At 45.4% G+C, this 27,252-nt stretch overlaps 1 protein-coding gene across 1 annotated transcript in view; it reads left to right on the forward strand.

Annotated features, from left to right (window-relative positions):
• Nucleotides 1-27,252, forward strand: part of frmd4a (FERM domain containing 4A) — a 765,730-nt gene that overhangs the window by 38,992 nt on the left and 699,486 nt on the right. The window contains exon 2 of the mRNA XM_043714187.2: nucleotides 25,796-25,932. Coding sequence (XP_043570122.1) covers nucleotides 25,888-25,932 — 45 coding nt within the window. The 5' untranslated portion in view covers nucleotides 25,796-25,887. The remainder of the gene's footprint in view (nucleotides 1-25,795; nucleotides 25,933-27,252) is intronic.

Raw genomic sequence — 27,252 nt, forward strand, 5'->3', positions numbered from 1 at the left:
GTACAATGTGATTAGACAAAACCTTTTTAAGGATGCTGCAGTTATTTCACTGCCTAGAGTATTGAAAATGAGCAATGACGAGTCAGGACCGCTTAAGGAACCTTAATCTGGGCTTTAAATAAAGGGACTAGAACCAGGTAATTATAATGGATTTCAGATTTGGAAACTGTACACATTTTACATTTGAATATTGAATACTGACTAAATGGATTTCTAGTTTATATTGATGACTTTTAAGATGTCTTAGAAACTTGTTCAGTTTCCACCTCTGAATTACAGATAATGATTTTTTAAATATATATAATCAATTGTATTAGCCCTGAATCACTAAATTAGAATTAACTGGCAGGATCGCTTGGTTTTGTTCCTTTACACATTGTCAGTGACCTGTCTCATCGCCTCATGGTTAATTTGAAGCATGGCCGCATTAATTAGTTGCAAGCTAAAGAATGGAAAGATACCAGTTAAAGGAATTCTGCAAGCGATTGGGAGACCGAGGTAGGTATAACAGATGGAACTCCCAAAAGCTGGGAAGTGTTTATGGCTGACTGACTGGGGAGGTGAAAAACTAAAAGGGACATAAGAAACAGAGTAAGGCCACTATGACTGAGAATATACAAACAGGGTTAAAGCAACAAGGCTCTAAAATAAAGAGCTTAGGCTCGGGATTCCAAGTAGAACCTATGTCTGGCATACCAACGGTATTTGAGAAAGGGGATGACACTGATAGGGATGAGGATGGAGAATTTGTTCCTGGATACCTGCTGAGCCCCTAACATCTCCTGATTGCAACCAACCCCCCCCCCCCCCCCCCCCCCCCCCAATTACAAACCTTTCCTCCTTTTGAAAATGAAGCATCCAGTCTTCTTAGCCGATATCATGGGGATTAGCGACCTGCCCCTTCCTAAACCAGATCCAATCCTGGGAATTAGAGTAATGTTAATGAAGCATGCCCCTGACCGCAGGAACAAACTGGGCCAATTTGCTTAATATGTGCAAGGGTGATACGGATGTAAACGCAGCAAAATTCTGGGAGTAGCCTGAATTCGAATGGCTTGTGTTACAAGATTGAAATATGTGGCTCTCTGTCTGACGGAAGTGATATACAATTGAAAACAAATTTGAGAAGCTGATGCACCTTTGTTTAACCCTATGCTTTTGCAATGTTTTCCTCCTGGTGTCACTGACATGATCCAGACAAACAGTATGAACTAGTCCAGGAGTTTCCAGTCGTAGATGAGGTGAGCAGTGGTTTTCTATTGGGATGGCCAGAGCCAGACTGAATCACGATGCAAGTTACAGGTAAAACTGATTATATCCAGCGCCCTTGCAATCCCAAATGCTGTGTGCCAGTCCTGACAGGGTTGATTGAGACCAGGATACCCACTGGGGGATTAACCTACCTCAGGTGCCCACCAGTGACCATGGCTGAGCAGATCCCAGTATTACACCCTTGAGACTGGGAACAAGACAGCAAAATCCCCCTGGGACAAATGGCTGGCCTTTGCTTTAACTGTGGAAATGTGGCCACTGGGGAGTGATGTGTCTTTAATGTTACCTTGGAGCTAACATGGGGAATTGACATGCTTGTGTCCTAGCAAAAGGTAAATCTGCTAATATACACTGACTCTTCGTTGTGCTTTTGGTGTGACCCACGATTTTGGAGCCTTGTGGGATCATAGAGGATTTTTCACCCCCATGGTGGTGGCATTATAGTAATGCTGTTTTGTCCAATCAATCTGGCAGTTATCAAGATGTTCAGCTCACACTGAGACAACTGATACAGTTTCCAAAGGAATGGGCAGGTGGAAGCAGCTGCCAAGCAGGCAGCCTTACACCCCAAACCTCTGGTCCCATTGGGCCCCCAGCAAAACCCGGATAGAGACAGTATGGGGACAGGTATGCCAGACCCGGGTACGGTACAGAAAATCACAGGAGAGGCCCCCTGCTGAGCAGCACAAACTATGGCCTCAAATAGGGTACTCCCTCGATACTCAAACCTGAATGTGGGTGACCCCTGCTGGACAGGTTGGTGTTCCCTCTTTGCTGCTGGCTATTTTAGTTGATTATGTGCATTGTTGCACACACTTATGCAAGGAGGGAATGGTTTATACTCTATTACAATGGACATGCTGCAGCCTCCGACCTCAATGGGAGGGGCCCTTCCAGGTTCTCCTCACCATCCCTACTGCTGACAAGGTCGCTGGGCACCTCCATCATTGCAAAGTCATCAGACGAGACCCTTGCAAGGGGGGAGATGATGAAGATCGAACTTGCCCTGTTATGTGGACTCATCGTCATCGGCATTAGTGCTCAAGAAGGGACTATTTATCAGTGTGATCCTGAGCAACAACAGACTATGTACCATTTATGCTGAAAAGATGTCTTTGTGTGCCGAGAGACTGATTCCTTCAATGCATGGAACGTTACCAAGAATGACTGTCGTAATGGTCAACTGCATCAAGAAGATTGGACAGATCGTTTACAGAACAAGTCTCAATGGTCTTTACCCTGTCAGGGTGTTTTATGCCAATTTGATTGAGGTCTAAGTCTGCACGCCACAAAAGAGAAAAGGAGGAAATACCGTCTTTCTCTAACAATTTGTTGTTTCAAAGTTACAACAAAATATTCTGCCAGGATGATGTGGTCTGTTAAGCCCTCACATCTAACAAAGGACTCCTTGACCCCTTTCTCCCTCCCGAATTCCTACAAAGGAGTATGGAACACTTCTCAGGCATTTACTCGACATAATGTTCCTATTGAAATGTACTAACTGCTCCTGCTCCCCTGTGGGGCCTCGCATCTCATGCATATACCTGTTATTACTGATGTTCAGGCTCTTTGTGGTATGGGTAATGGCACCCACCTCTACTGTGAGACCCCTAATCCTACCACCATCTTCCCAATTGAGGGATGGAAAGAACCAGTCTGGGACAATGACTGCATCTCTTACCGAAAGACCCACCTCTTTTTATTGAACAACTTTCACCCTAAGCACCAGGGTGTCCATACTTTGTAGCCATGGACTACCCATACAGTTGGGGAAGTCACAAAGACAGGCCTGCTTCTTATTGGGAAGCCCTCTCCATTATCTATACTGAGTTTAGAAGATTAAGGGGAGACTTAATAGAGACGTACAAAATAATACATGGCTTGGAAAAGGTGGATGCTAGGAAATTGTTTCAGTTAAACGAGGAGACTAGGACCCATGGACACAGCCTTAGAAGTAGAGGGGGTCATTTCAGAACAGAAATGCTGAGACATTTCTTCAGCCAGAGAGTGGTGGGCCTGTGGAATTCATTGCCACGGAGTGCAGTGGAAGCCGGGACGCTAAATGTCTTCAAGGCCGAGATTGATAGATTCTTGTTGTCTAGAGGAATTAAGGGCTACGGGGAGAACGCTGGTAAGTGGAGCTGAAATGCACATCAGCCATGATTGAATGGCGGAGTGGACTCGATGGGCTGAATGGCCTTACTTCCACTCCTATGTCTTATGGTCTTATGGTTATTATTTTTTTCAGCCAAGGCAGAGCGACCAGCTTCCTTGTTCTTGATGAAATAGGTTCTCCCTGTGCTGTAGCTGTAGAGACATGTTTCCCAACTACCGTTCCCCGTCCAACTACCTAGGAATGGGGTTGGGGTTTCCCTGCCAAGTGTTCAGTTTCACCTGAGTTCTGCATGCTTTGGAGGGGTGCTCAGGCTTTGGGTAACAGTAAAGCCCAGTCCGTGGGTTACACATTTCTTAGTGCTTTTTCCTTAGGAGTATCTACAGGAATTATTAACCATTTAAAACCGAAACCACCTCATTTGTGGTCTCTCCCTTTTGGGCAATGAGATGGCCGCAGTCTTAGCAGGAGTTAAGGACATGCTCTCAGAATTACATCTATTTTCCCAGTAAAACGTGGTACACATTCAACTACCTAATCACCAAAGAGGGTGGGGTTTGCGCCATAGTAAAGGGCAAATGTATGATGGGGGTTACTGACCTCATTGAGAACATTACCAAGCATGTAGATAACATCCACACCTTTTTCAATCAATTGACAGAAGGCTCTGGATGGAGAGATTGGGGTTTTGGCTCATGGTACAACTGGTTGATAAATCTGGCCATGTATATTCGTATTGTTTTAGTTTGTCTCTTTGCTGGCATTGCTATTGTTAAATGTATTATTGCCAAGGTAATAACTTCTGTTGACAGCATCGGTTTCCCCCAGAAAGTGCTGCTTCTCCATCCAAATGAAGGTGAGGAGAAGTGGTTGCCTACCCCTACTCCCCCCTCCTTGGAGGAAGTATGGCAGTCTGTAGCTTCCATTCGATTGGACTGATCTAATCTGTTTGCTCCCATCCTGCGCGGTAGTAATGGAATGACCAAAGGAGGGAGATGAGGATCTGAAAACAGGCTGAGGTAACTAGTTGTTGTCAGGAACAACTGCATAACAGCTGTGCTTAATAACTTAGGTGGCAGTAAAATGGCTTCTTGATGCAAATAACATGACAAAATGGCTTCTCGGTTGCAAATTGACAGTTCTGCTATAGCTGCGTAATTGACTAACCACAGTCTGCTTCAATCAGGATTAACAGACAATGCTCCCTTTTCAGCATAGAAATAACTAGACTAGATTAGACATTACTGGCCATCCTAACTGACCTTCAGATGCAGGTGCAAAGACTTGGTTAGTGAGATAAGGGTGGCCTGAGTGATGGAAAACAAAGTTGGTTCCCAGGGAATATCATTGGACCAAGTAACTGTCAAATCAAGCAGTATCATATATTGATTGGTAATTGTCTGAATGTACTGTGTGATCATGGCCTGTACCTTCCTTTAAGAAAAGTATAAAAATGTCTTTGTTTAAGCCACGTGTGCAGCTCCTCCGAGGAATACAGATGTACCCAACCTCTGTGTTTCCGGATGCTCTGTTCCCGGCCACATGAAGAAAATAAAGAGTGAAGTCTTAAGGAAACAGACTAATTGTGAGTGTTTATTGACCGATCACAGAACAGAGAGAGACCCGGGGGGTCCAGATCTTCACATGGACAAGTTGGACCGAAGGGTCTGTTTCTGTGCTGTACATCTCCAACACACTATTAGCATATGATCCTTCCTACCCCAGTAATGCTGTCTTACAAACTCTTCCGTCAGGCAGAAGGTACAGAAGCTTGAACACATGCACCAACAGTTCAAGAACAGCCTCTTCCTGGGTGTTATTAGACTGATGAATGGGCCTCTTCAACTTCATATATAATGTTGACCTGCACAGCTGTATCCCTGTATGTCTCGCTCTGTCTGAACACCCTATGATCTCCATGTCCTCGTTTGCTATGACCTGTCTGTTCTGTTCGCAAATCAAAGTTTTTCACTGTACTTAGATGCTGTGACTACAATAAATCAAATCAAACCAAATCAGAATCGGCCATGCTAAATTGCCCATAGTGCAAGGTGCATTAGTCAGAGGGAAATGGGTCTGGGTGGGTTACTCTTCGGAGGGTCGGTGTGGACTGGTTGGGCCGAAGGGCATGTTTCCACACTGTAGGGAATCTAATCTTTAAAAAAGATACTGCTGGAGAAACTGAGCAGATCGGGCAGTATCTGTCGACGGAAACGGAAGTAACATTTCAGCCCAGTGATACTTTTTCAGAACAGTTCTTATTTCCAGTTGATCTGCCTCTGGTAAATGTGCAGGGGTATTCTGGATAATTTTTCCAAACAGTGTTTTAAAACTGCTGATGGCAAATGTAATGTATTTTGTTTACCACAGTTTGTCGCCCAGCTTCCTCAGTTAGAATACAATGGAGTGGAAGATGAATGTTCCTCAGCATTGCCATGGTGATGAGAGATCTCCTGGAGCCTGGCACAGTGTGAGGCGCAGGTTTGAACAGAGATTTATCCTTTGGATATTCTCTGAGAATGAAGTGGTGGAGAATGTCGGCCGTGTAGAGGGAAATCAGAAGGCAAAAGACTTGCATAACCAAGACAGCCCAAAGTGCCTGACAACCAGTGAGAGGCTTTTAAAGTGTAGTCACTGTTGTTACAAAAGAAACACAGCAGCTAGTTTGGGCATAGCAAGGTCCCTCAAATAGCAATATGATATCGAACAGATTGTCTGATTTAATTGTGTTGACTCAGGGATAAATGTTGAACGAGACACCAAGATTTGATTTGATTTATTATTGTTGTCACAGGTGAGCGCAGTGAGAAGTTTTACTTTGTGTGCAGTACAGGCAGATCATGCCGTACAAAGATCATGGGGGTAATAGATCAGAGCGAGGAATACAGTGTTACAGCTGCAGAGAAGGTGCACAGAGAGCAAGGTCAGCATTACATTTAAAATTTGAGAGATCCATTCAGAAGTCTAATAACAATAGGGTAGAAACTGTTATTGAATCTGTGAGAACTCATTGGCTGTTTTTACTGTGGATTTTAGATGTCCACCTGAGATGATCTCTGAAACATCACTGCGTACAAGGCTATTGGCCAAATGCTGGAAACCGGGATTAGAACAGATGGTTGTTTGACAGTGAGCCAAAGGGTGTCTCTTTGTGCTCTCTCTTGGAATCTCTACAACACCTGAACGAGTGATTAAGATCATTTTTTTAATGTCATGTTTGAACAATCTCAACATTTCACTAAAAGATCAGAGTGCACTAAGTGCTGAAGTTTCAGGAGCAGGGCCAGTGCTGTCACCATTCTGATTCAGGTGTCTGCTGACTCACCGATAGTTATCGCAATCCACGGTTGGTACTAACGAACCTGTTCACGGTCACTCCAGTGGAGGTAGAGGCTGTTTTTTTCCTTCTTCCATGGAAATACTCGAAAATTCTTAGTCAAAAGGGTAAATTTCTAAGAATCACAAAATGTTGCAAAACATAAATAGGCCATTCGACCCATCAGATTTGTGGTGGACCTTCCCTTCATGTTGAGGCCTGAAGCGAGCACTCATCCTTCTTGTACTGCAATAGTTCGTTAGTATTCATTTCTTTTCCTGCAGCAGCCGAATCCACTTTCATCACTTTTTTTTTGAAGAGCATGTTATAAAATTACGCAGTAGCATCTGGCTTCACTGTGTGAGGCCCTTTTCATCATTAATTAGATCAGCAGTCTTCAATCCCTGCAAGTACTTTTGTTCCGTGAGATTTGGAATGGGCAGGGCTGGAACCTCTCGGAATGCTTGCTCCTGGTTGAGCAGAGGGATACTTTTGCTCATTATTTGACATTGACCTGATAGACATCTTAGGTCATGCCCCTTGCTAATCGTTTCAGCAAGCACAGAATATTCTGTCACATCTTGGACAGTTTGTCTTTCTGTTGATTGCTACTCTGTCTGATATTACCTAGTACAAAAAAATGAAGAGAAAAAATAAATGGCTTTTACAGTCTGTTCTGATATAACATGATGGTTGTGTTCCCATGCAATCCCATGTTCTAAGAAAATCATGTAATAGCAGCGCCATTTAAACCAATGGGACCAGTGTCGTGTTGTAGCCAATACAGAAAAGGAAAGTTTGTGTTCGATAAATAATGGTCTAACTTCTTCAATTGCGTTATAGCCAATTCGTGTTGAAGAAACACTCATGATAGCAGAACCGACTCCTTATCCCTGGGGTAGCACATTGGAAATCAGGCGTCAAAGTCATCGCAAATATTAAAGATTATTTTAAAAGTGCACAAGGATTTCTCCCAATTTGTTTCAGCAAGAGCAGGTTTCTGTGCGTAATGAGAATTACTATTACAAGGAATTAGACATTAACTGCAGGTAAACAGCTCTGCACCACTGGCATATAACCTTACTGATTAAAACCCTTAAATTCCCCCTTACACACACACACACACACACTTGGGGAAAACTTGGAAAGGCAGTTCAATAGTCTGTGTTCACAAGGTCTGTTGAGTTGGTTCTTGCTAGTCAGACGGTTTCATCTCACCGTTCCTTTTCCAGATGCTTCCATTAGTTTGCAGGAGGCACAGGGTGGCTGGTTCACTGATAAAAGGTCCCTAACAGGTTTGCATTTTCCCATGTATGACTTGGTTTGCCATGTCTTTGCTCATAGCTCAGCAGGCTGGATGGCTACGTTTGTGATGCAGAGCGCAGGTTCAATTCTCACATCGGCTGGGGTGACCATGAGTGCCCCACCTCAACCTCTCCTCCTGTCTGAGGCTAAACCACCACACGTCTCTCTGATGAGAGAATAGGGCAGTCGTGACTTCACTTTTTTAAACTATATATTTTCAACTTCAGCCAAGCGGGATGTCCCAGAAGACTGGCAAGTAGCTAATGTTGTTCCCTTTTTTTAAAGAAGGGCAACAGGAATAATCCAGAAAATTAGAGGCCGGTATGCTTTCCATCAGTGGTAGGGAAATTATTGGAGAAGTGATGGTGCTCCCGTGTATCTGCTGTCCACGAACTTCTAGATAGAAGTGGTTGTGGATTTAGAAGGTGCAGCCTGAGGATCTTTGGTGAATTTTTGCAGTAGAGAGTACTGCCTGAACTGCTGTGCTCTTCCAGCACCACTAATCCAGAATCTGGTTTCCAGCATCTGCAGTCATTGTTTTTACCTAGTACACACTGCAACTACTGAGTCTTGGTGATCAAGGGAACCAATGTTGAAAGTGGTGAATGGGATGCTGATCATGTGGTTTCATCATGAATGATGTATAGAATGTTGAGCGTTGTTGGAGCTGCCCCCATCCAGGCAAAAAGGGAGTATTCCATCACAGTCCTGACTTGTGCTTTGGTGATGGTGGACAGGTTTTGGGGAGTCAGGAGGTGAGTTACTCACTGCAGTATGTTTATGACTGATTGGTTGATTGTGAGCTATTGAATACCAAGGAGATACAGTGAGATTGTTTCTTATCGTGAGATGCCAATTGCCTGGCACTTGTGTGGTGTCAATACTTGGCATTTCTCACCCCAAACTTAGATATTGTGCAGGTCTTGCTGCATTTGAACACAGATCTCCTTAGATACTTCTTAGGTCTCTTTTATATCTTTCCTCTCTCCCCTTAAACCTATGCCCTCTAATTCTGGACTCCCTGACCCCAGGGAAAAGACTTTGTCTATTTACCCTATCCATACCCCTCATGATTTTATGAACCTCTATAAGGTCACCCCTCAGCCTCTAACGCTCCAGGGAAAACAGCCCCAGCCTGTTCAGCCTCTCCCTGTAGCTCAGATCCTCTAACCCTGGCAACATTCTTGTAAATCTTTTCTGAACTCTTTCAAGTTTCAGAACATCCTTCCAATAGGAAAGAGACCAGACTTGCACGTAATATTCCAACATGGCCTAACCAATGTCCTGTACAGCCGCAACATGACCTCCCAACTCCTGTACTCAATACTCTGACCAATAAAGGAAAGAATACCAAATGCCGCCTTCACTATCCGATCTACCTGCAACTCCACTATCAAGGAGCTATGAACCTGCACTCCAAGGTCTCTTTGTTCAGCAACACTCCCCAGGACCTTACCATTAAGTGTATAAATCCTGCTAAGATTTGCTTTCCCAAAATGTAGCACCTCGCATTTTTCTAAATTAAACTCCATCTGCCACTTCTCAGCCCATTGGCCCATCTGGTCCAGATCCTGTTGTAATCTGAGGTAACCTTCTTCGCTGTCCACGACACCTCCAATTTTGGTGTAATCTGCAAACTTACTAACTGTACCTCTTATGCCCTTCTGTTCTGCTTTTTCATGCTTAGATTTTATTTTACTGAATGAAACTGTTTCTAAAGCGCAGACTTTCAAAATGTGTGTTGCTGTAACACCATTACATCACCAACACTTTAAGCAATTTTTCTATAACACGGGGTTGCACAAGAACACAACCATCACATTATACGATGAACTACCTGTATACCTGACTCCTTCTTGAAACCATTTGGTCTTGACTATCTTCTGTGGCAGAGAACTCCACACGCTCGCTATTCGCTGGTTACTCCCTGATCCATGAAGAGTTTGTAGTTTCTAACAATGGAAGTGGAAGATATTCTCACCATTGGTTTGAGTTTGTTTGCAGGTTGTCTGTCAGTCGTGCATAATGGCAGTGTGCTGATAACTGCCAGTCCATCCTCCCTCCAACAGTGAGTGACTGATTCCCGGGATGGCAGGACTGACATATGAGGAAGGACTAGATCGACTGGGCTTGTAGTCACTGGAGTTTAGAAGAATGAGGGGGAAGATCTCATAGAAACATATAAAATCCTGATGGGACTGGGCAGGCTAGATGTGGGAAAATGATCCTGATATTGGGGAAATCCAGAACTAGCGATCACAGTCTAAAAATAAGGGGTAAGCCATTAAGCCTGAGATGAGGAAGAGTTTCTTCACTCAGAGTTGGGAACCTGTGGAATTCTGTCCCACGGGAAGCTGTTGGAGCCAGTTGATTAGATATATGCAGGAGGGAGCTGGACATGGCCCTTATGGCTAAAAGGATCAAGGGTTTGGAGAGAGGGTGGGAATGGGATTCTGAAATTGGATGATCAGCCATGATCACATTGAATGGTGGTGCAGGGCCAAATGGCTTACTGCTGCCCCTATTGTCTATGTTTCTACAGACAGACCAAAGTCTCCACTCACCATCATAACCTCCCCTCACAGCAAGAGGAAGGGAACTAGTTTTCACACGATGACGTTCACATTTTGATAAAGGCTGGGAATCAAAAATACTTCCTAAAAGAAACAGATCAACTTGTATTTGCATAATTACATTTTATTTTGCTCAAAAACTGCATAAATCCATTTAAGATTCTGTACTCTGAGACATGGACAGACCTTAACCTCACACCTTCAGTGCATTATCTGAGCTGAGATGGCACAGATTGTTAAAAGCTATTTGAGAATGTAACTTTTAAAAAAAGTTCTGGGATTTATGTATGAAAGAACCGAAACTAACATCATCACTCTAAAAAATGAAAGACTTAATCTAAATTTATTTAATATTACTTTCCCTGACAGTGCAGTCCTGTCGCTATAAAGTCTGTGTCAAATGATTCTGCTCCACAGCCACCTGCTGAAGGAGCAGCGCTCTGAAAGCTCGTGCCTCCAAATAAACCTGTTGGACTATAATCTGGTTTTGTCTGATTTTTAACTTTGTTTAAATGTGGGCATTGTTACAAAGTTTACAAAGACTGCTCCTCCTTCCAGGATCTCATCACATGTGAGTTTGGACAAGAGACTTTAGTGAAGTGATTTAGCGATTTTTAAAAAAATTGTCCGTCCCCTCTCAGTGGGTAGCTCTCTCGAGTGATAGGGTTGTGGGTTCAAGACCTATTGCAGGGGTGTATGTGAACACACTGCGGTTGGTGCTTGCAGGAAGGGCTGGGGGAATGTCGCATTGCTGAAGCTGCCATCTTTCAGATGAAAGCTTACCCTAAGGCTATGTCTGCTCCCTCCAAATAGGTGTGACCAATCCAGGGCTCTAGGTTGGAGAAGTGGAGTTTCCCTAATGTCATGGTCAATGTTAATCCCCTAGTTAACACGTTAAAACAGATAACCTGGTCGTTATTGTCATGCAGGTTGAGGGAGCTTGCAGTGCATAAAGTGCCGACTGAATTTCCTACATTCCAACAATGACTACACTTCAGATGTACTCATTGGCTGCAAAGTGGTTTGGGAAGTCCAAAAGGCACTATTTAAATGCAATCCATTGTGTTTTTGACTTGCCCGGTGGTGTGGAGATCACAGGTGTGATGGTTGTGCTGCTGTGGAGATGTGTTGAGAATTGAATACAGATTTACAGATGTAAGGAATAACAAGCATGGCATTGATCCTGAATTCTTCCTAAAAGGTTCAAAAGTGAAATGGCCAGCTATGGGGAACGGCTTTTCTGAATGTCACTTGTAGCAATAAGAGATTAACTTATTAAAATCTGAGTTAAACAAAGGGGCATCATTTAAAGTGAAAGGCAGAAATTAGAGGGGATTAGACCTTCCCCTGGGGGGGAGTCTGGAATGCACTGCCTGGAAGGGGAGTTGACGGGGGAAATCTTAAACCTTTAAAAGTATTTGGATGAGCACTTGAAATGTCATAACATTCAAGTTTATAAAGCTGGTACTGGGAAATTGGGACTAGTTTATATTTGGCAGTACAGACACAATGGGCTGTAGGACCTCTACTGTAAACTTCTGTGAAACAGTATCACCAAAACTAACAATAGCACTTCAATGCTTCGCACCTGAGCATTATAAAAATAAAAGAGATATCGAGCCACATAAGGAGGTATTAAGACAAATTACCAAACTGCAGTTAAAGAGAGAAGCTTTAAGAAGCATCTTAAAAAGAGGAAAGGGAAGGAGTGAGATTTAGGGAGGGGGTTCCAGCGCTCGGGGCTCGGGCAGCTGAAGGTACGCTCACGAACATTGAAACATGCAAAGCCAGGGGTGCACAAAAGGCCAGCATTGATGGACACCGAGCTGTCAAACTGAAGGAGATCCCAGAGATAAGGAGGGATGAGGTGATTTGAGGGATTGATAAACCAAGGATATAGATTTTCAATTCAAGGTATTGCTTTACTGGGAGCCATTATCTTGTTGTGGTGGGTGAGCGGGATTGGGTATGAGTAAGGATACCAGCAGAAGATTATAGAAAGTTAGAGCGTTGGAGACCAGTCAGAAGCATCACGGAGTCATCAGATTTTGAGTTGAGCTGAGACTGGAGTAAAGACAGCTGATGTGTGATGGAACATTCCCCATCTGCCTGGATGAGTACAGCTCCAATAACATTCAAGAAGTGCAATAGTATCAAGGTCAAAACAACCTTTGAATTGGTGGAACTTTCAATATTCGCTCCACCACTGATGCACATTAGCAGCAAGGGTCAGTTAGCTCAGTTGGCTGGACAGCCAGTTTGTGATGCAGAGTCACACCAATAGCAGGGGGTCAGCCTAGCATTAAGGTCCCACCTTCTCAACTTTGTGTGTCGCTGGTGTGTGGTGACCCTCGGGTTAAATCACCATTGGTCATCTCTGTCTCTCCCTCGCTCTGTCTCTCTGTCTCACTCAGTGAGGATCCTCCAGCCCAGGGGTATTGCCATTCGGTCTGTCTAGCATCCTGCATTTGCCAGCCTGCTCCGGTACCCCCTTCCTCGTTCTTGGCCAACAACAAAGGCTTCCTACACAAGTTCTGGTGCTCTGCTCCTTCTATGTCCTGTGGCCCCTGGCCTCATTCTCCCAGCATTCCCTTGCAGGAAGGGACCTCAGTTGATGTACTCTCTACCCCACCCACCCTCGCCACTGCCATCTGCTGTCTGAGGCCCTGTTACATTGATCTAGCCAGCGACACCTGAAATAACTCCACAGAGGACGGTATCCCATCACCAAGTCACTCTTTATTAACATGTGGATGGTACATGACACTGACTCACCCAGTCAGAGTGAGCAGAACCTCAGACACTCCCGTTTTTCTTCTTTCTCTTTTCTTTTTACAGGTGTACAAATGTTTATTTGGTTTCCACCACCAGGAAGAAAGGAAACACCCGAGTAGCCAGTGACAAGCAGTGTCCTTCACATCAAAGGGCAATGCTGCATGATCAAACTCTGAAGGGGAGGGCAGGGATTAAGTCAAAATAGAGTTGGAGGGGGAAATAATACACTCCACTCCCCACGACGACTACCGCTCCCTAAACAACAACTTCTCAAGAGACACCCACTCCTGATAATATATGTCAGCCAGGGTTCCCTGATTGGGGCTTTAACCTGGTCCAATCAGGGAACACATATTCTCTGAGGACCACTGGCTAACCTCGTTAGAAACACTCCAACCCCCAGATCCTATGAATGTATCAATGAAAATCCTCAGCTCAGGGTGAGTGTAGTGAGCGATTTGGATTAGTGTCAGATAGCTGTCAGAGAGACACATGGACTTGTGAACAGAGTTTAGAATGGGCACTGAAGACAATGGCTCAGCAACTAATTGGAGGACATGTTAGCTCATCCAATACCAGAATGTCAGAATCTGAAAACACCAGAGACTATTTGTATCATCGATTGTCACAGGTGAGGTGCCGGAAGACTGGAGGTTGGCAAACATGGTGCCACTGTTTAAAAAGACAAGCCAGGGAACTATAGACCGGTGAGCCTGACATTGGTGGTGGGCAAGTTGTTGGAGAGAATCCTGAGGGACAGGATGTACATGTATTTGGAAAGGCAAGGACTGATTCAGGATTGTCAACATGGCTTTGTGCGTGGGAAATCATGTCTCACAAACTTGATTGAGTTTTTTGAAGAAGTAAACAAAGAAGATTGATGAGGGCAGAGCAGTAGATGTGATCTATATGGACTTCAGTAAGGCATTCGACAAGGTTCCCCATGGGAGACTGGTTAGCAAGGTTAGATCTCATGGAATACAGGGAGAACTAGCCATTTGGATACAGAACTGGCTCAAAGGTACAAGGCAGGTGGTGGTGGAGGGTTGTTTTTCAGACTGGAGGCCTGTGACCAGTGGAGTGCCACAAGGATCGGTGCTGGGTCTTCTACTTTTTGTCATTTACGTAAATGATTTGGATGCGAGCATAAGAGGTACAGTTAGTAAGTTTGCAGATGACTCCAAAATTGGAGGTGTAGTGGACAGCGAAGAGGGTTACCTCAGATTACAACAGTATCTTGACCAGATGGGCCAATGGGCTGAGAAGTGGCAGATGGAGTTTAATTCAGATAAATGTGAGGTGCTGCATTTTGGGAAAGCAAATCTTAGCAGGACTTGTACACTTAATGGCAAGGTCCTAGGGAGTGTTGCTGAACAAAGAGACCTTGGAGTGCAGGTTCATAGCTCCTTGAAAGTGGAGTCGCAGGTAGATCGGATAGTGAAGGTGGCGTTTGGTATGCTTTCCTTTATTGGTCAGAGTATTGAGTACAGGAGTTGGGAGGTCATGTTGCGGCTGTACAGGACATTGGTTAGGCCAGTGTTGGAATATTACGTGCAATTCTGGTCTCCTTCCTATCGGAAAGATGTTGTGAAACTTGAAAGGGTTCAGAAAAGATTTACAAGGTTGTTGCCAGGGTTAGAGGATCTGAGCTACAGGGAGAGGCTGAACAGGCTGGGGCTGTTTTCCCTGGAGCGTCGGAGGCTGAGGGGTGACCTTATAGAGGTTTACAAAATTATGACGAGCATAGATAGGATAAATAGACAAAGTCTTTTCCTGGAGTCGGGGAGTCCAGAACTAGAGGGCATAGGTTTAGGGTGAGAGGGGAAAGATATAAAAGAGACCTAAGGGGCAACGTTTTCACACAGAGGGTGGTACGTGTATGGAATGAGCTGCCAGAGGATGTGGTGGAGGCTGGTACAATTGCAGCATTTAAGAGGCATTTGGATGGGTATATGAATAGGAAGGGTTTGGAGGGATGTGGGCCGGGTGCTGGCAGGTGGGACTAGATTGGATTGGGATATCTGGTCGGCGTGGACAGGTTGGATTGAAGGGTCTGTTTCCATACTGTATGACTCTATGACTCTAGAGAGTGGGGAGGGGGAGCAGGGGGGAGAGAGAAGGGGGGCAGAGAGGGAGAGGTCGTGTAATAGAGTCAGTGTTGTCAGTGTAAATATGAAAACCAACACTACTTTTGGATGGTGGTTTGGAGGAGATGTGTGTCGATGAGCAATAGAGCAGTAGCACAGATTTCTAAGTATTTTAACCCTGTTGAAGAACCCTACCATAGGGAACATAACCCTCTATGACTTTAACACTGTATAAATAAATTGTGGCAACATGTTCTTTCAGTTTCAGAGTGAATCAAAAAAGATTTTTATTAGCCAATAACAAGACCTCATTGTTTTTACTGAAGTAAAAATGTTGTAATGGTTAGAACATAGAACAGTACAGCACAGAACGAGCCCTTCAGCCCACGATGTTGTGCCGACCATTGATCCTCATGTGAGGTAAACCTAATGTATGAACTCTCAAATTTCTGTGACCATATGCATGTCCAGCAGTCTCTTAAATATCCCCAATGATCTCGCTTCCACAACTGCTGCTGGCAATGCATTCCATGCTCTCTCAACTCCCTGCGTAAAGAACCCGCCTCTGACATCCCCTCTATACTTTCCGCCAACCAGCTTAAAACTATGACCCCTCGTGTTAACAATTTCTGCCCTGGGAAAAAGTTTCTGGCTATCAACTCTATCTATGCCTCTCATTATCTTGTACACCTCAATTAGGTCCCCTCTCTTCCTTCTTTTTTCCAATGAGAAAAGTCCGAGCTCAGTCAACCTCTCTTCATAAGATAAGTCCTCTAATCCAGGCAGCATCCTGGTAAACCTCCTCTGAACCCTCTCCAAATCATCCACATCTTTCCTATAATAGGGCGACCAGAACTGGACGCAGTATTCCAAATGCGGTCTAACCAAAGTTTTATAGAGCTGCAACAAGATCTCACGGCTCTTAAACTCAATCCCCCTGTTAATGAAAGCCAAAATACCATATGCTTTCTTAACAACCCTGTCCACTTGGGTGGCCATTTTAAGGGATCTATGTACCTGCACACCAAGATCCCTCTGTTCCTCCATACTGCCAAGAATCTTAACCTTAATCCTGTACTCAGCTTTCAAATTCGACCTTCCAAAATGCATCACCTTGCATTTATCCAGGTTGAACTCTATCTGCCACCTCTCAGCCCATCTCTGCATCCTGTCAATGTCACGCTGCAGCCTACAACAGCCCTCTATACTGTCAATGACACCTCCAACCTTTGTGTCGTCTGCAAACATGCTAACCCATCCTTCAATCTCCTCATCCAAGTCATTAATAAAAATTACAAAGAGTAGAGGCCCAAGAACAGAGTCCTGTGGAACACCACTCACCACTGACTTCCAGGCAGAATACTTTCCTTCCACTACCACTCGCCGTCTTCTGTCGACCAGCCAATTCTGTATCCAGACAACTAAATTTCCCTGTATCCCATTCCTCCTGACCTTCTGAACGAGCCTACCATCGGGAACCTTATCAAATGCCTTGCTGAAGTCCATATACACCACATCCACGGCTCGACCTTGATCAGCTTGACTAGTAACATCCTCAAAGAACTCGATAAGATTTGTGAGGCATGACCTGCCCCTCACAAAGCCATGCTGACTACATTTAATCAAGCCATGCTCTTCCAGATGGTCATAAATCCTATCCCTCAGAATCCTTTCTAACACCTTGCAGACGACAGACGTGAGACTGACTGATCTGTAATTGCCAGGGATTGCAAGCGGCGAAGCAATCATCTTTCTCGCTTCCCAAAGCAGCCGAGGACAAATCTGGTCTGGCCCTGGCGACTTGTCAATCTTAATGTTTGTCAAAATTTTCAACACATCGGCTTCTTCAATCTCTATCTGTTCCAGCATGCTTACCTGTTCCTCAAAGGTTTCATTCACTACAAGGTCCTTTTCTTTAGTAAAGACAGAAGCAAAAAACTCATTTAGGGCTTCCCCTACCTCTTCAGACTCTATACACAAGTTCCCTATGCTATCCCTGATCGGCCCTACTCTTTCTTTGATCATTCTCTTAGTCCTCGCATATGTGAAAAATGCCTTTGGATTCTCCCTAATCCTTCCCGCCAAGCCTTTTTTGTGCCCCCTCCTGGCTCTCCTCAGACCATTTTTGAGCTCGTTCCTCGCCTGCCTGTAATCCTCTGGAGCTGAAAATGTGTTGCTGGAAAAGCGCAGCAGGTCAGGCAGCATCCAAGGAACAGGAGAATCGACGTTTCTGGCATAAGCCCTTCTTCAGGAATCCTCTAGAGCTGAGCAAGACCCTAGCTTCCTCTACCTTACGTAAGCTGCCTTCTTTCTTTTGACGAGAAGCTCCACCGCTCTTGTCATCCAAGGTTCCTTTATCTTACCCCTTCCTGTCTGTCTCAGAGGAACACATTTATGCATCACTCGCAACAACTGTTCCTTAAACCGTCTCCACATGTCTATAGTGCCCTTTCCATGGAACAATTACTCCCAGTCCATGCTTCTCAACTCACGTCTGATAGCATCATAGTTTCCTTTTCCCCAATTAAATATCCACCCATTTTGCCTGCTTCTCTCCTTCTCCATAGCTATGTAGAAGGGGGGGTTGTTACGGATGAAATACAGTTGAGCTATGATTGAGTTATTGTTGATATCCAGAGTTGGGTATGGTTGAGTTTACAGATATATTATATTGAATGTCCAGTGAAAACATTGACTTCCTTCCAGTGAACCAAGAGAGGTATTTGGAAGGTTTCTTGGGCTAGTTGAAGAGTAGTCAGTCTAGGGATGGCCAATCAGGACGAGGTCATGGCTGCTGGGTGAATTGATGCCAGTGGCTGCAGTGATCCTGGTGAAGTTTCACTTGAGCTTTCATACATTTTAGTCTTTCTTTCTATTATTTTTGCATGTTTATCATTGTTTTATATTTCTCTGCATTAATTATAAAATTGACCTAAATGTGATCTCTGGATTTGACGTTTAAATAACCTTTTGACAATGCTAATGCTAACTTTACAGAATACCTTCAGGCTGTGTTGGAAGGTGGGTATCTATAATAACTGTTGCTGGCTACAGATTGTATAAAGCCAGAGGGTGCCTTGTTTCCCTCAATCAAGTAAGAGTCTGTTGTGTGTTATTTTCAATCACAAGTGTGTCCAGTCAAGCGACCACACAAACTGCATACAAACCTGAAATCCTCCTGTTGGCCAGTCTGTGTGCTGTAAGATATTGTTCAGACATGGAATTTTGATGTGGAATTTTCATAGAAGAATCATAGAATCCCTACAGAGTGGAAACAGGCCATTCAGCCCTACAAGTTCACACTGACCCTCTGAAGAGTAACCCACCCAGACCCATTCCCCTACTTAACTCTATGGACAATGTTAGCATGGCCAATTCATCTAACCTGAACATTTTTGGACTGTGAGAGGAAACTGGAGCACCTGAAGGAAACCCACGCAGACACGGGGAGAATGTGCAAACTCCACACAGACAGTCGCTCAAGGGTGGAATCGAACCTGGGTCCCTGGCACTGAGAGTCAGTAGTGCTAACCACTGAGCCTCCATGCCACCCTTTTACATGTATCTTAAGTTTAATGTTTTAATAGGGAGTCATGTAGATTTTGAAGGTTTTTTTTCATTCGATGGGGGACAGCGTGTGAGCAACAGAGGGGTTGAATGAGTGGACATTGGTGCAGAGATGGAAGGTGGCCAGATGAGAATTGATAACACAGGAAACAGGAGCAGAGTACTGGCCCAGTGAGCCTGCTCCACTACTCAACAAGAACATTGGCATTCAGGTGGAGGATGGACAATCTCCTGGCCTCTCAATACCAACCCCGCTCAGAGCAAGGCAGCTCTTCTCGAAGAAAGAAAGGACAGTCACTAACTGAGAATGCAAACTAAAAAGTTTTGTTGGACACAAAGATTAATGAATACGTTCAGTGTGTGTTAGTCTGTCTTTCTGCGGTTTCCAGGAATGCAGGGCTCCTCTCATTTTGGTTTCTTGAAGATCTGACGCTTACAATGTCCAATGAGATTTTAAGTCAGTCAACTTAATTCTTAATGTCCGTAGAAACCATTAACATGTTAAGACATCAACTCTAATGGACCCTTCTGTCCCTCATTCTCTTCCCCGTCTCTCTGCTCTTCTCTTCTGTCTCCCTCCCTCTTTCTCTCCTTCTCACTCTGTCTTTGTCTCTTGTAGAGTTAATTTTTCTAACAAAGTCTATTCACATTCTCTTAAGGGAATTGCCTTTGGTCCCTTATACTGGATTACACTGGATTCTTACAGCAATCCCCAACCCATAAGAGAGAATCGCTCACCTGGCAATGATTCACACAAAGGCTAACTTCTAGCAAATGCTGTCCGAGTAACACCTGCTCCTGATGAATGGCCCCAGCAAGTGCCCTGAGATGAATGCTATCTCTTTGGCAATTACAAAGATGCCAGTGACACGTTGCTGATTATTGGCCTTACTTCAGGCTGCTTTTGCAGTCTTTCGCCCAGGGATCTGTACGTGTGGTCAACACAACTCACAGCCTCTCACCAAATGTTTGCAGTTCTTGACCAATAGGAAGAACCCATTTTGTATTCTTTCAACCAGGGACATTGGTATTGCACCCCTACCCCTTGGGGTATGTGCGGAGTCATCAGTATTACAGCCTTGTTGGCTGTTCACTACTGGCGGTGGACACACAGGAGCACAAACTGCAAATGTCCCTGTTGAACAACTCTACACTTAGCCCTGACCTGAAGCCTCCAATGCGTGTAGTACTGGCAGCAGCCACCAGCTCCCAGTGGTGCTCACACACAGCTGTCAGCATCTGATTGGCCAGCAGCTTTGGGGAGGCGGGGGGATGTGCTTGATGCTGGGGCCTGATGGGCACAGGTTGTGGTGAACATTCCCATTGGCTCTCCATCTGAGATCCGTCAATTCTGCCCCTCTGTCCTAAACAAATAAACCCTCTGACTACATGTTGAGGATAATTTATGTTTTTTTTAATGCCAGTTCACGAGAAGAGGGTGTCACTGGTCAAATCAGCATTTATTGCCCATCCCTAATTTCCCAGACTGCAGTTATGAGTCAACCACATTGCTGTGGGTCTGGAGTCATACATAGGCAAGATCAGGTAAGGACAGACGATTTCCTTCCCTAAAGGACATTAATGAACCAGATAGGTTTTCTGACAATCATTAATAGACTCTTAGTTCTACATTTTGATTGAATTCAAATGTCATGTTTGCCTCGGTGGGATTCTGTAGTTGGAAAGAGCTTTGGAATATCTGGAAGATGTGAAGGTCTGGAGAGACATTCCAGGGAGTAGGGGGTCTCTGTGACGCAGGGCTGGGCCTTACACCTGGGCAGCCAACCAGAGGGGTTACAGTGAGAACTGGCCTTACACTTGGCTGCCTCTTCCACCCCCACTGCTACTCATGCTCTTTTTCCGCTTTAATCCTCTGACTAACCCATTCCTCTTTCCTGGTAACTGCCAAGAACAGACTGACTCTGCAGTGAGCAGGAAACGCGTTCTCACTAGTATTGACAGGAAAAAACCTGATTTCTTAAAAGCGTTATGAAAATGCTCAGACCTTCCCTATAATGGTGCTCTGAATTATAATTTAGACAAGGTGGTAGAGAGCCTCTTGTTACCAGTCCATTTGGAAAAGGGGTCATTCCAAAAGGTCACGAGACACAGGAGAACGAGGCCATTCAGCCCATTGAGTCTGTTCCACCCTTCAACGAGCTCATTGGCTGATCTGATAATCCCCAACTCCACCTTCTTGCCTTTTCCCCATTACCCTTGACTCACTTACTAATTAAAAATCTGTGTATCTCAGCTTTAAATAGATTTAAATCACACAACACCAGATTATAGTCCAATAGATTTATTTGAAATCACAAACTTTCGGGACAGCCCTCCAAAACCTTGTGATTTCAAATAAACCTATTGGACTATAACCTGGTGTTGAGTGACTTCTGACTTTGTACACCTCAGTCTAACATCTGCTCCACATCTTGAATAGACGTAACCCAGTCTTGATAGCCTTCTGTGGTAAAGAATTCCACAAATTCACTCCCCTCTGAAAGAAGAAATTCCTCCTCATCTCTGTCTTAAATGTGGGCTGCAGGGTTTGAGCTAAAGGGAGAGGCTGAATGAGCTGGGGCTATTTTCCCTGAAGCTTTGAAGGATGAGGGGTGACCTTATAGATGTTTATTAGGTGATGAGGGGCATGGAAAGGTAAACAGGCAACGACTTTTCCCTGGGGTGGGGGAATCCAAAACAAAAGGCCACAGGTTTCTGTTGTGCTGTAACTCAGTCTCCCCTTCCATTGCGCTGTAACTCAGTCTCCCCTTCCATTGCGCTGTAACTCAGTCTCCCCTTCCATTGTGCTGTAATTCGGTCTCCCCTTCCATTGCGCTGTAACTCGGTCTCCCCTTCCATTGCGCTGTAACTCGGTCTCCCCTTCCATTGCGCTGTAACTCGGTCTCCCCTTCCATTGCGCTGTAACTCGGCCTCCCCTTCCATTGCGCTGTAACTCGGTCTCCCCTTCCATTGTGCTGTAACTCCGCCTCCCCTTCCATTGCGCTGTAACTCAGTCTCCCCTTCCATTGCGCTGTAACTCAGTCTCCCCTTCCATTGCGCTGTAACTCAGTCTCCCCTTCCATTGTGCTGTAACTCGGTCTCCCCTTCCATTGCGCTGTAACTCAGTCTCCCCTTCCATTGCGCTGTAACTCAGTCTCCCCTTCCATTGCGCTGTAACTCAGTCTCCCCTTCCATTACGCTGTAACTCGGTCTCCCCTTCCATTGCGCTGTAACTCAGTCTCCCCATCCATTGCGCTGTAACTCGGTCTCCCCTTCCATTGCGCTGTAACTCGGTCTCCCCTTCCATTGCGCTGTAACTCAGTCTCCCCTTCCATTGCGCTGTAACTCGGTCTCCCCATCCATTGCGCTGTAACTCAGTCTCCCCTTCCATTGTGCTGTAACTCAGTCTCCCCTTCCATTGTGCTGTAACTCGGTCTCCCCTTCCATTGTGCTGTAACTCGGTCTCCCCTTCCATTGCGCTGTAACTCAGCCCCCTTCCATTGCGCTGTAACTCAGTCTCCCCTTCCATTGCGCTGTAACTCGGTCTCCCCTTCCATTGCGCTGTAACTCGGTCTCCCCATCCATTGCGCTGTAACTCAGTCTCCCCTTCCATTGCGCTGTAACTCAGTCTCCCCTTCCATTGCGCTGTAACTCAGTCTCCCCTTCCATTGCGCTGTAACTCAGTCTCCCCTTCCATTGCGCTGTAACTCGGTCTCCCCTTCCATTGCGCTGTAACTCAGTCTCCCCATCCATTGCGCTGTAACTCAGTCTCCCCTTCCATTGCGCTGTAACTCAGTCTCCCCTTCCATTGCGCTGTAACTCGGTCTCCCCATCCATTGCGCTGTAACTCGGTCTCCCCTTCCATTGCGCTGTAACTCGGTCTCCCCATCCATTGCGCTGTAACTCAGTCTCCCCTTCCATTGCGCTGTAACTCAGTCTCCCCTTCCATTGCGCTGTAATTCGGTCTCCCCATCCATTGCGCTGTAACTCGGTCTCCCCTTCCATTGCGCTGTAACTCGGTCTCCCCTTCCATTGCGCTGTAACTCAGCCCCCTTCCATTGCGCTGTAACTCAGCCCCCTTCCATTGCGCTGTAACTCAGTCTCCCCTTCCATTGCGCTGTAACTCGGTCTCCCCTTCCATTGCGCTGTAACTCGGTCTCCCCTTCCATTGCGCTGTAACTCAGTCTCCCCTTCCATTGCGCTGTAACTCGGTCTCCCCATCCATTGCGCTGTAACTCGGTCTCCCCATCCATTGTGCTGTAACTCCGCCTCCCCTTCCATTGTGCTGTAACTCGGTCTCCCCATCCATTGTGCTGTAACTCAATCTCCCCTTCCATTGCGCTGTAACTGAGCCCCCTTCCATTGCGCTGTAACTCGGTCTCCCCTTCCATTGCGCTGTAACTCGGTCTCCCCATCCATTGTGCTGTAACTCGGTCTCCCCTTCCATTGCGCTGTAACTCAGTCTCCCCTTCCATTGCGCTGTAACTGAGCCCCCTTCCATTGCGCTGTAACTCAGTCTCCCCTTCCATTGTACTGTAACTCAGTCTCCCCATCCATTGCGCTGTAACTCAGTCTCCCCTTCCATTGCGCTGTAACTCAGTCTCCCCTTCCATTGTGCTGTAACTCAGTCTCCCCTTCCATTGCGCTGTAACTCGGTCTCCCCTTCCATTGCGCTGTAACTCGGTCTCCCCATCCATTGCGCTGTAACTCGGTCTCCCCATCCATTGCGCTGTAACTCGGTCTCCCCTTCCATTGTGCTGTAACTCGGTCTCCCCATCCATTGCGCTGTAACTCAGTCTCCCCTTCCATTGCGCTGTAACTCAGTCTCCCCTTCCATTGCGCTGTAACTCAGTCTCCCCTTCCATTGCGCTGTAACTCAGTCTCCCCTTCCATTGCGCTGTAACTCAGTCTCCCCTTCCATTGCGCTGTAACTCAGTCTCCCCTTCCATTGCGCTGTAACTCAGTCTCCCCTTCCATTGCGCTGTAACTCAGTCTCCCCTTCCATTGCGCTGTAACTCAGTCTCCCCTTCCATTGCGCTGTAACTCAGTCTCCCCTTCCATTGCGCTGTAACTCAGTCTCCCCTTCCATTGCACTGTAACTCGGTCTCCCCATCCATTGCGCTGTAACTCAGTCTCCCCATCCATTGCGCTGTAACTCAGTCTCCCCTTCCATTGCGCTGTAACTCGGTCTCCCCATCCATTGCACTGAGAAGGGAATCAATTGAAACAGTTAAATAAATGGAACTGGCTGAACTATCACACCAGCTGTTTGTTAAACAAGATTTATTATTGTTCAGCTCATTCGAGATCTAAACATTTCATCGACTGTTCAAAACTTCCAAATTACCTAGTTCTTACGACAGCCTGCGAATGGTCCATGGAAATATTGACATCATCAGTGGTAATGTGTTGTAGCCAGGCTGATGTATAAACCTATTACAGATTGCTGTCTGTTTCAAATGTCCAGTAACTTACGATATCACTGTTTTTAATTATGGTGAAACCCGCTAATTAATCCGTTGGCTTTGAAGAGCCTCTGCTCGGATCTGCAACAGACGTCGAGTGGCTATTCTCAAAGTTCATCATGTGTATTCCACAAAATCTCTGGGGGCTCCAGTAGAATTGGCAGTTCCACAGGATGTTGAGTTGACGAGGGGGCTCAGTTAGCTTGGTCCACCCAGTGGCTGGGTTGTGATGCAGTGTGATGCTAACAGCCTGGGGTCGATTCCCGCACCGGCTGAGGTCACCATGAAGGATTCTCCTACTCAACCTCTTCCCCTCCCCTAACCCTGAAACTATCACCAGATACTTCTGTGTACTGAGAGAGTGGGACTGTGGTCACTTTACCATTAGGCCTAACAGTCCAATTTTGGCGAGTTCACTCAAGTGAAGAGTCCTGAACCCAATTTGTATTAATTACAATCAATGGATAATCACACAGAGGGCCTCGGTTTCTGAGATTAACCCGTCTACCCATCTTGGGGTGGCACGGTGGCTCAGTGGTTAGCACTGCTGCCTCACAGCATCAGGGTCCCAGGTTTGATTCCACCCTTGGGAGAGTTTGCACATTCTCCCTGTGTCTGTGTGGGTTTCCTCCAGGTGCTCCGGTTTCCTCCCACAGTCCAAAGATGTGCGAGTGAGGTAAATTGGCCATGCTAAATTGCCTGTAGTGTTAGGTGCATTGGTCAGAGGGAAATGGGTCTGGGTGGGTTACTCTTTGGAGGGTTGGTGTGGACTGGTTGGGCCGAAGGACCTGTTTCCACACTGTAGGGAATCTAATCTACAACGTCTTTCTGGTAAGTTGAAAAGTTCTCCAGTGTGCACCATAGTTGGGAAAAGGAACAAGGACAGAGCTCCGTTGACATGCTATCCCTCTTCACATTTTCTGGTGTTAACATTGGGAGAGTTTGATGTGGCGAGAGATCAGAGGGTTAACGCGTATGTGGAGCTGTTTGCTTAGACCACACACTGCTAGGAGCATGGTAGCTGCTGTCTCATTGCTGCTGAATAGCTGGTGTTGCGTTTTGCTGATACCTTGCTGCTGTCTTTAGAATCTTCTCTGAAACCACTGCTTCAAGGTTGAGCTAAGAGACGTAGTCACTGTTCTTTTATTTTTTTATCTAATTAAGCTTTTCTCTCTCCCACTTCCCCCCTCCTCCCTCCACCACCACCACCAATCCCTCCCTCTCTGTGCTGCATTTATTTTCTGTTGCACAGCTGATTGCAGGCTGTATTTAAGCATTGTTCTGGCATGTCCCATTTTTTTGTTTTCTGTTGCTGATTCTAGGTGCATGGATGCTCTTCAACAGGAAAACAGGAAGGTCAGAAACTTGCTTAACGTGAGGGGGTTTGCACATATCTCAGTTGGAGCAGAGGACCATGGCTGTGCAACTTGCTGCTGAGCCTACTTTCAGTTTACTCACGGTAAGTGATTCTGCTGAACTGACACATTCTGCACTGCTGTGATTTCACACCATCTCTTTGAAGATTTGTCTTGTATTTTGCTGTTCAGCAACATCCTGGGTTTGTTGTGCATGATGCAAACCCCTCATTTTGCTTTTGGACCTCTTCAGGTAATACACAGTGATGAGGTTTTTGTGGCTTTTTGTAAATAAATGAGTGAAGCCCTGAGTTGATCAGGGCTTGCCACCCACAGAAGCTGTCATAATTTCTCAGGGGAATGCTCAGCCTAGGCTCATTAGGCAGCTCAAGAACACGGTGTAAAAGAGGTGCAATGCTACAGAAATGTTCTTTGCATTTACAGTCAAAATCTTTAACTACCTTTCCATATACACATGGCTAGAAAGGTTTGGTTAATTTTTTGTGGAGAAGATAAAATCTCTATGATCTACTTTGGCTGTTTGAGTATATGTTTGTCTGTGTGTGTGTTTTTTGTGTATGTATTTAAGTGTGTGTCTGTTTGAGAGTGTTTTGTTTGTGTATGTACGTGATTCAGTGTACTGTAATGTGTGTGTGTGTGTGAGTATGTGTTACAGAGTTGTACAGCATGGAAACAGACCCTTCAGTCTAACCAGTCCATGCCGAACACATCCCAAACTAAACTAGTCCCAGCTGCCTGCATTTGGTCCATATCTCTCCAAACCTTCCTTACTCATGAACTTATACAAATGTCTTTTAAACGTTATAACTATACCAACATCCACCACTTTCTCAGGAAGTTCATTCCACACGCAACCCACTCTCTGTGTAAAAGAAGTTGCCCCAATGTCTTTTTAAAATCTTTCTCCTCTCATCTTAAATATTGGCCCCCTAGTTTTGAAATCCACCATCCTAGGGAAAAGACATTTGCTACTCATCTTATCTACGCCCCTCTATATTTTATGAACCTCTATAAGGTCACTCCTCCGCTCCAGTGAGAGAAGTCCCAGCCTATCCAGCCTCTCCACATAACTCAAACTCTCCATACCTGGCAGCATTCTGGTAAATCTTTTCTGACCCCTCTCTAGCTTAATAATATGTGTGTGTGTGTCACGCGCACACAGGCATGACTGTGTGCAGAAGTTTCTGACAGAAACAACATACCGAATGATATTAGGGCTTAGCTGAGTAACCCTGTGTTACTTACCCCGGTGAATGAACTGTGCCTTTGTGCTGTTAGAAGAACCAATTCTTAATTGTCCAGCTGATGAAGGTCTTTTGTACAAAGACAAAGGCTGGCAGTCTGGTTATGGCAAGGAGCAAAGACATTGTTCCAGCCTGTGGCTGGCTTCGACTGGGAGATCC

The sequence above is a fragment of the Chiloscyllium plagiosum genome, unplaced genomic scaffold, assembly GCF_037043375.1.
Source record: "Chiloscyllium plagiosum isolate Xiang-an unplaced genomic scaffold, Cpla_swu_hap1 HiC_scaffold_23, whole genome shotgun sequence".
NCBI classification, from domain to species: Eukaryota; Metazoa; Chordata; class Chondrichthyes; order Orectolobiformes; family Hemiscylliidae; genus Chiloscyllium; species Chiloscyllium plagiosum.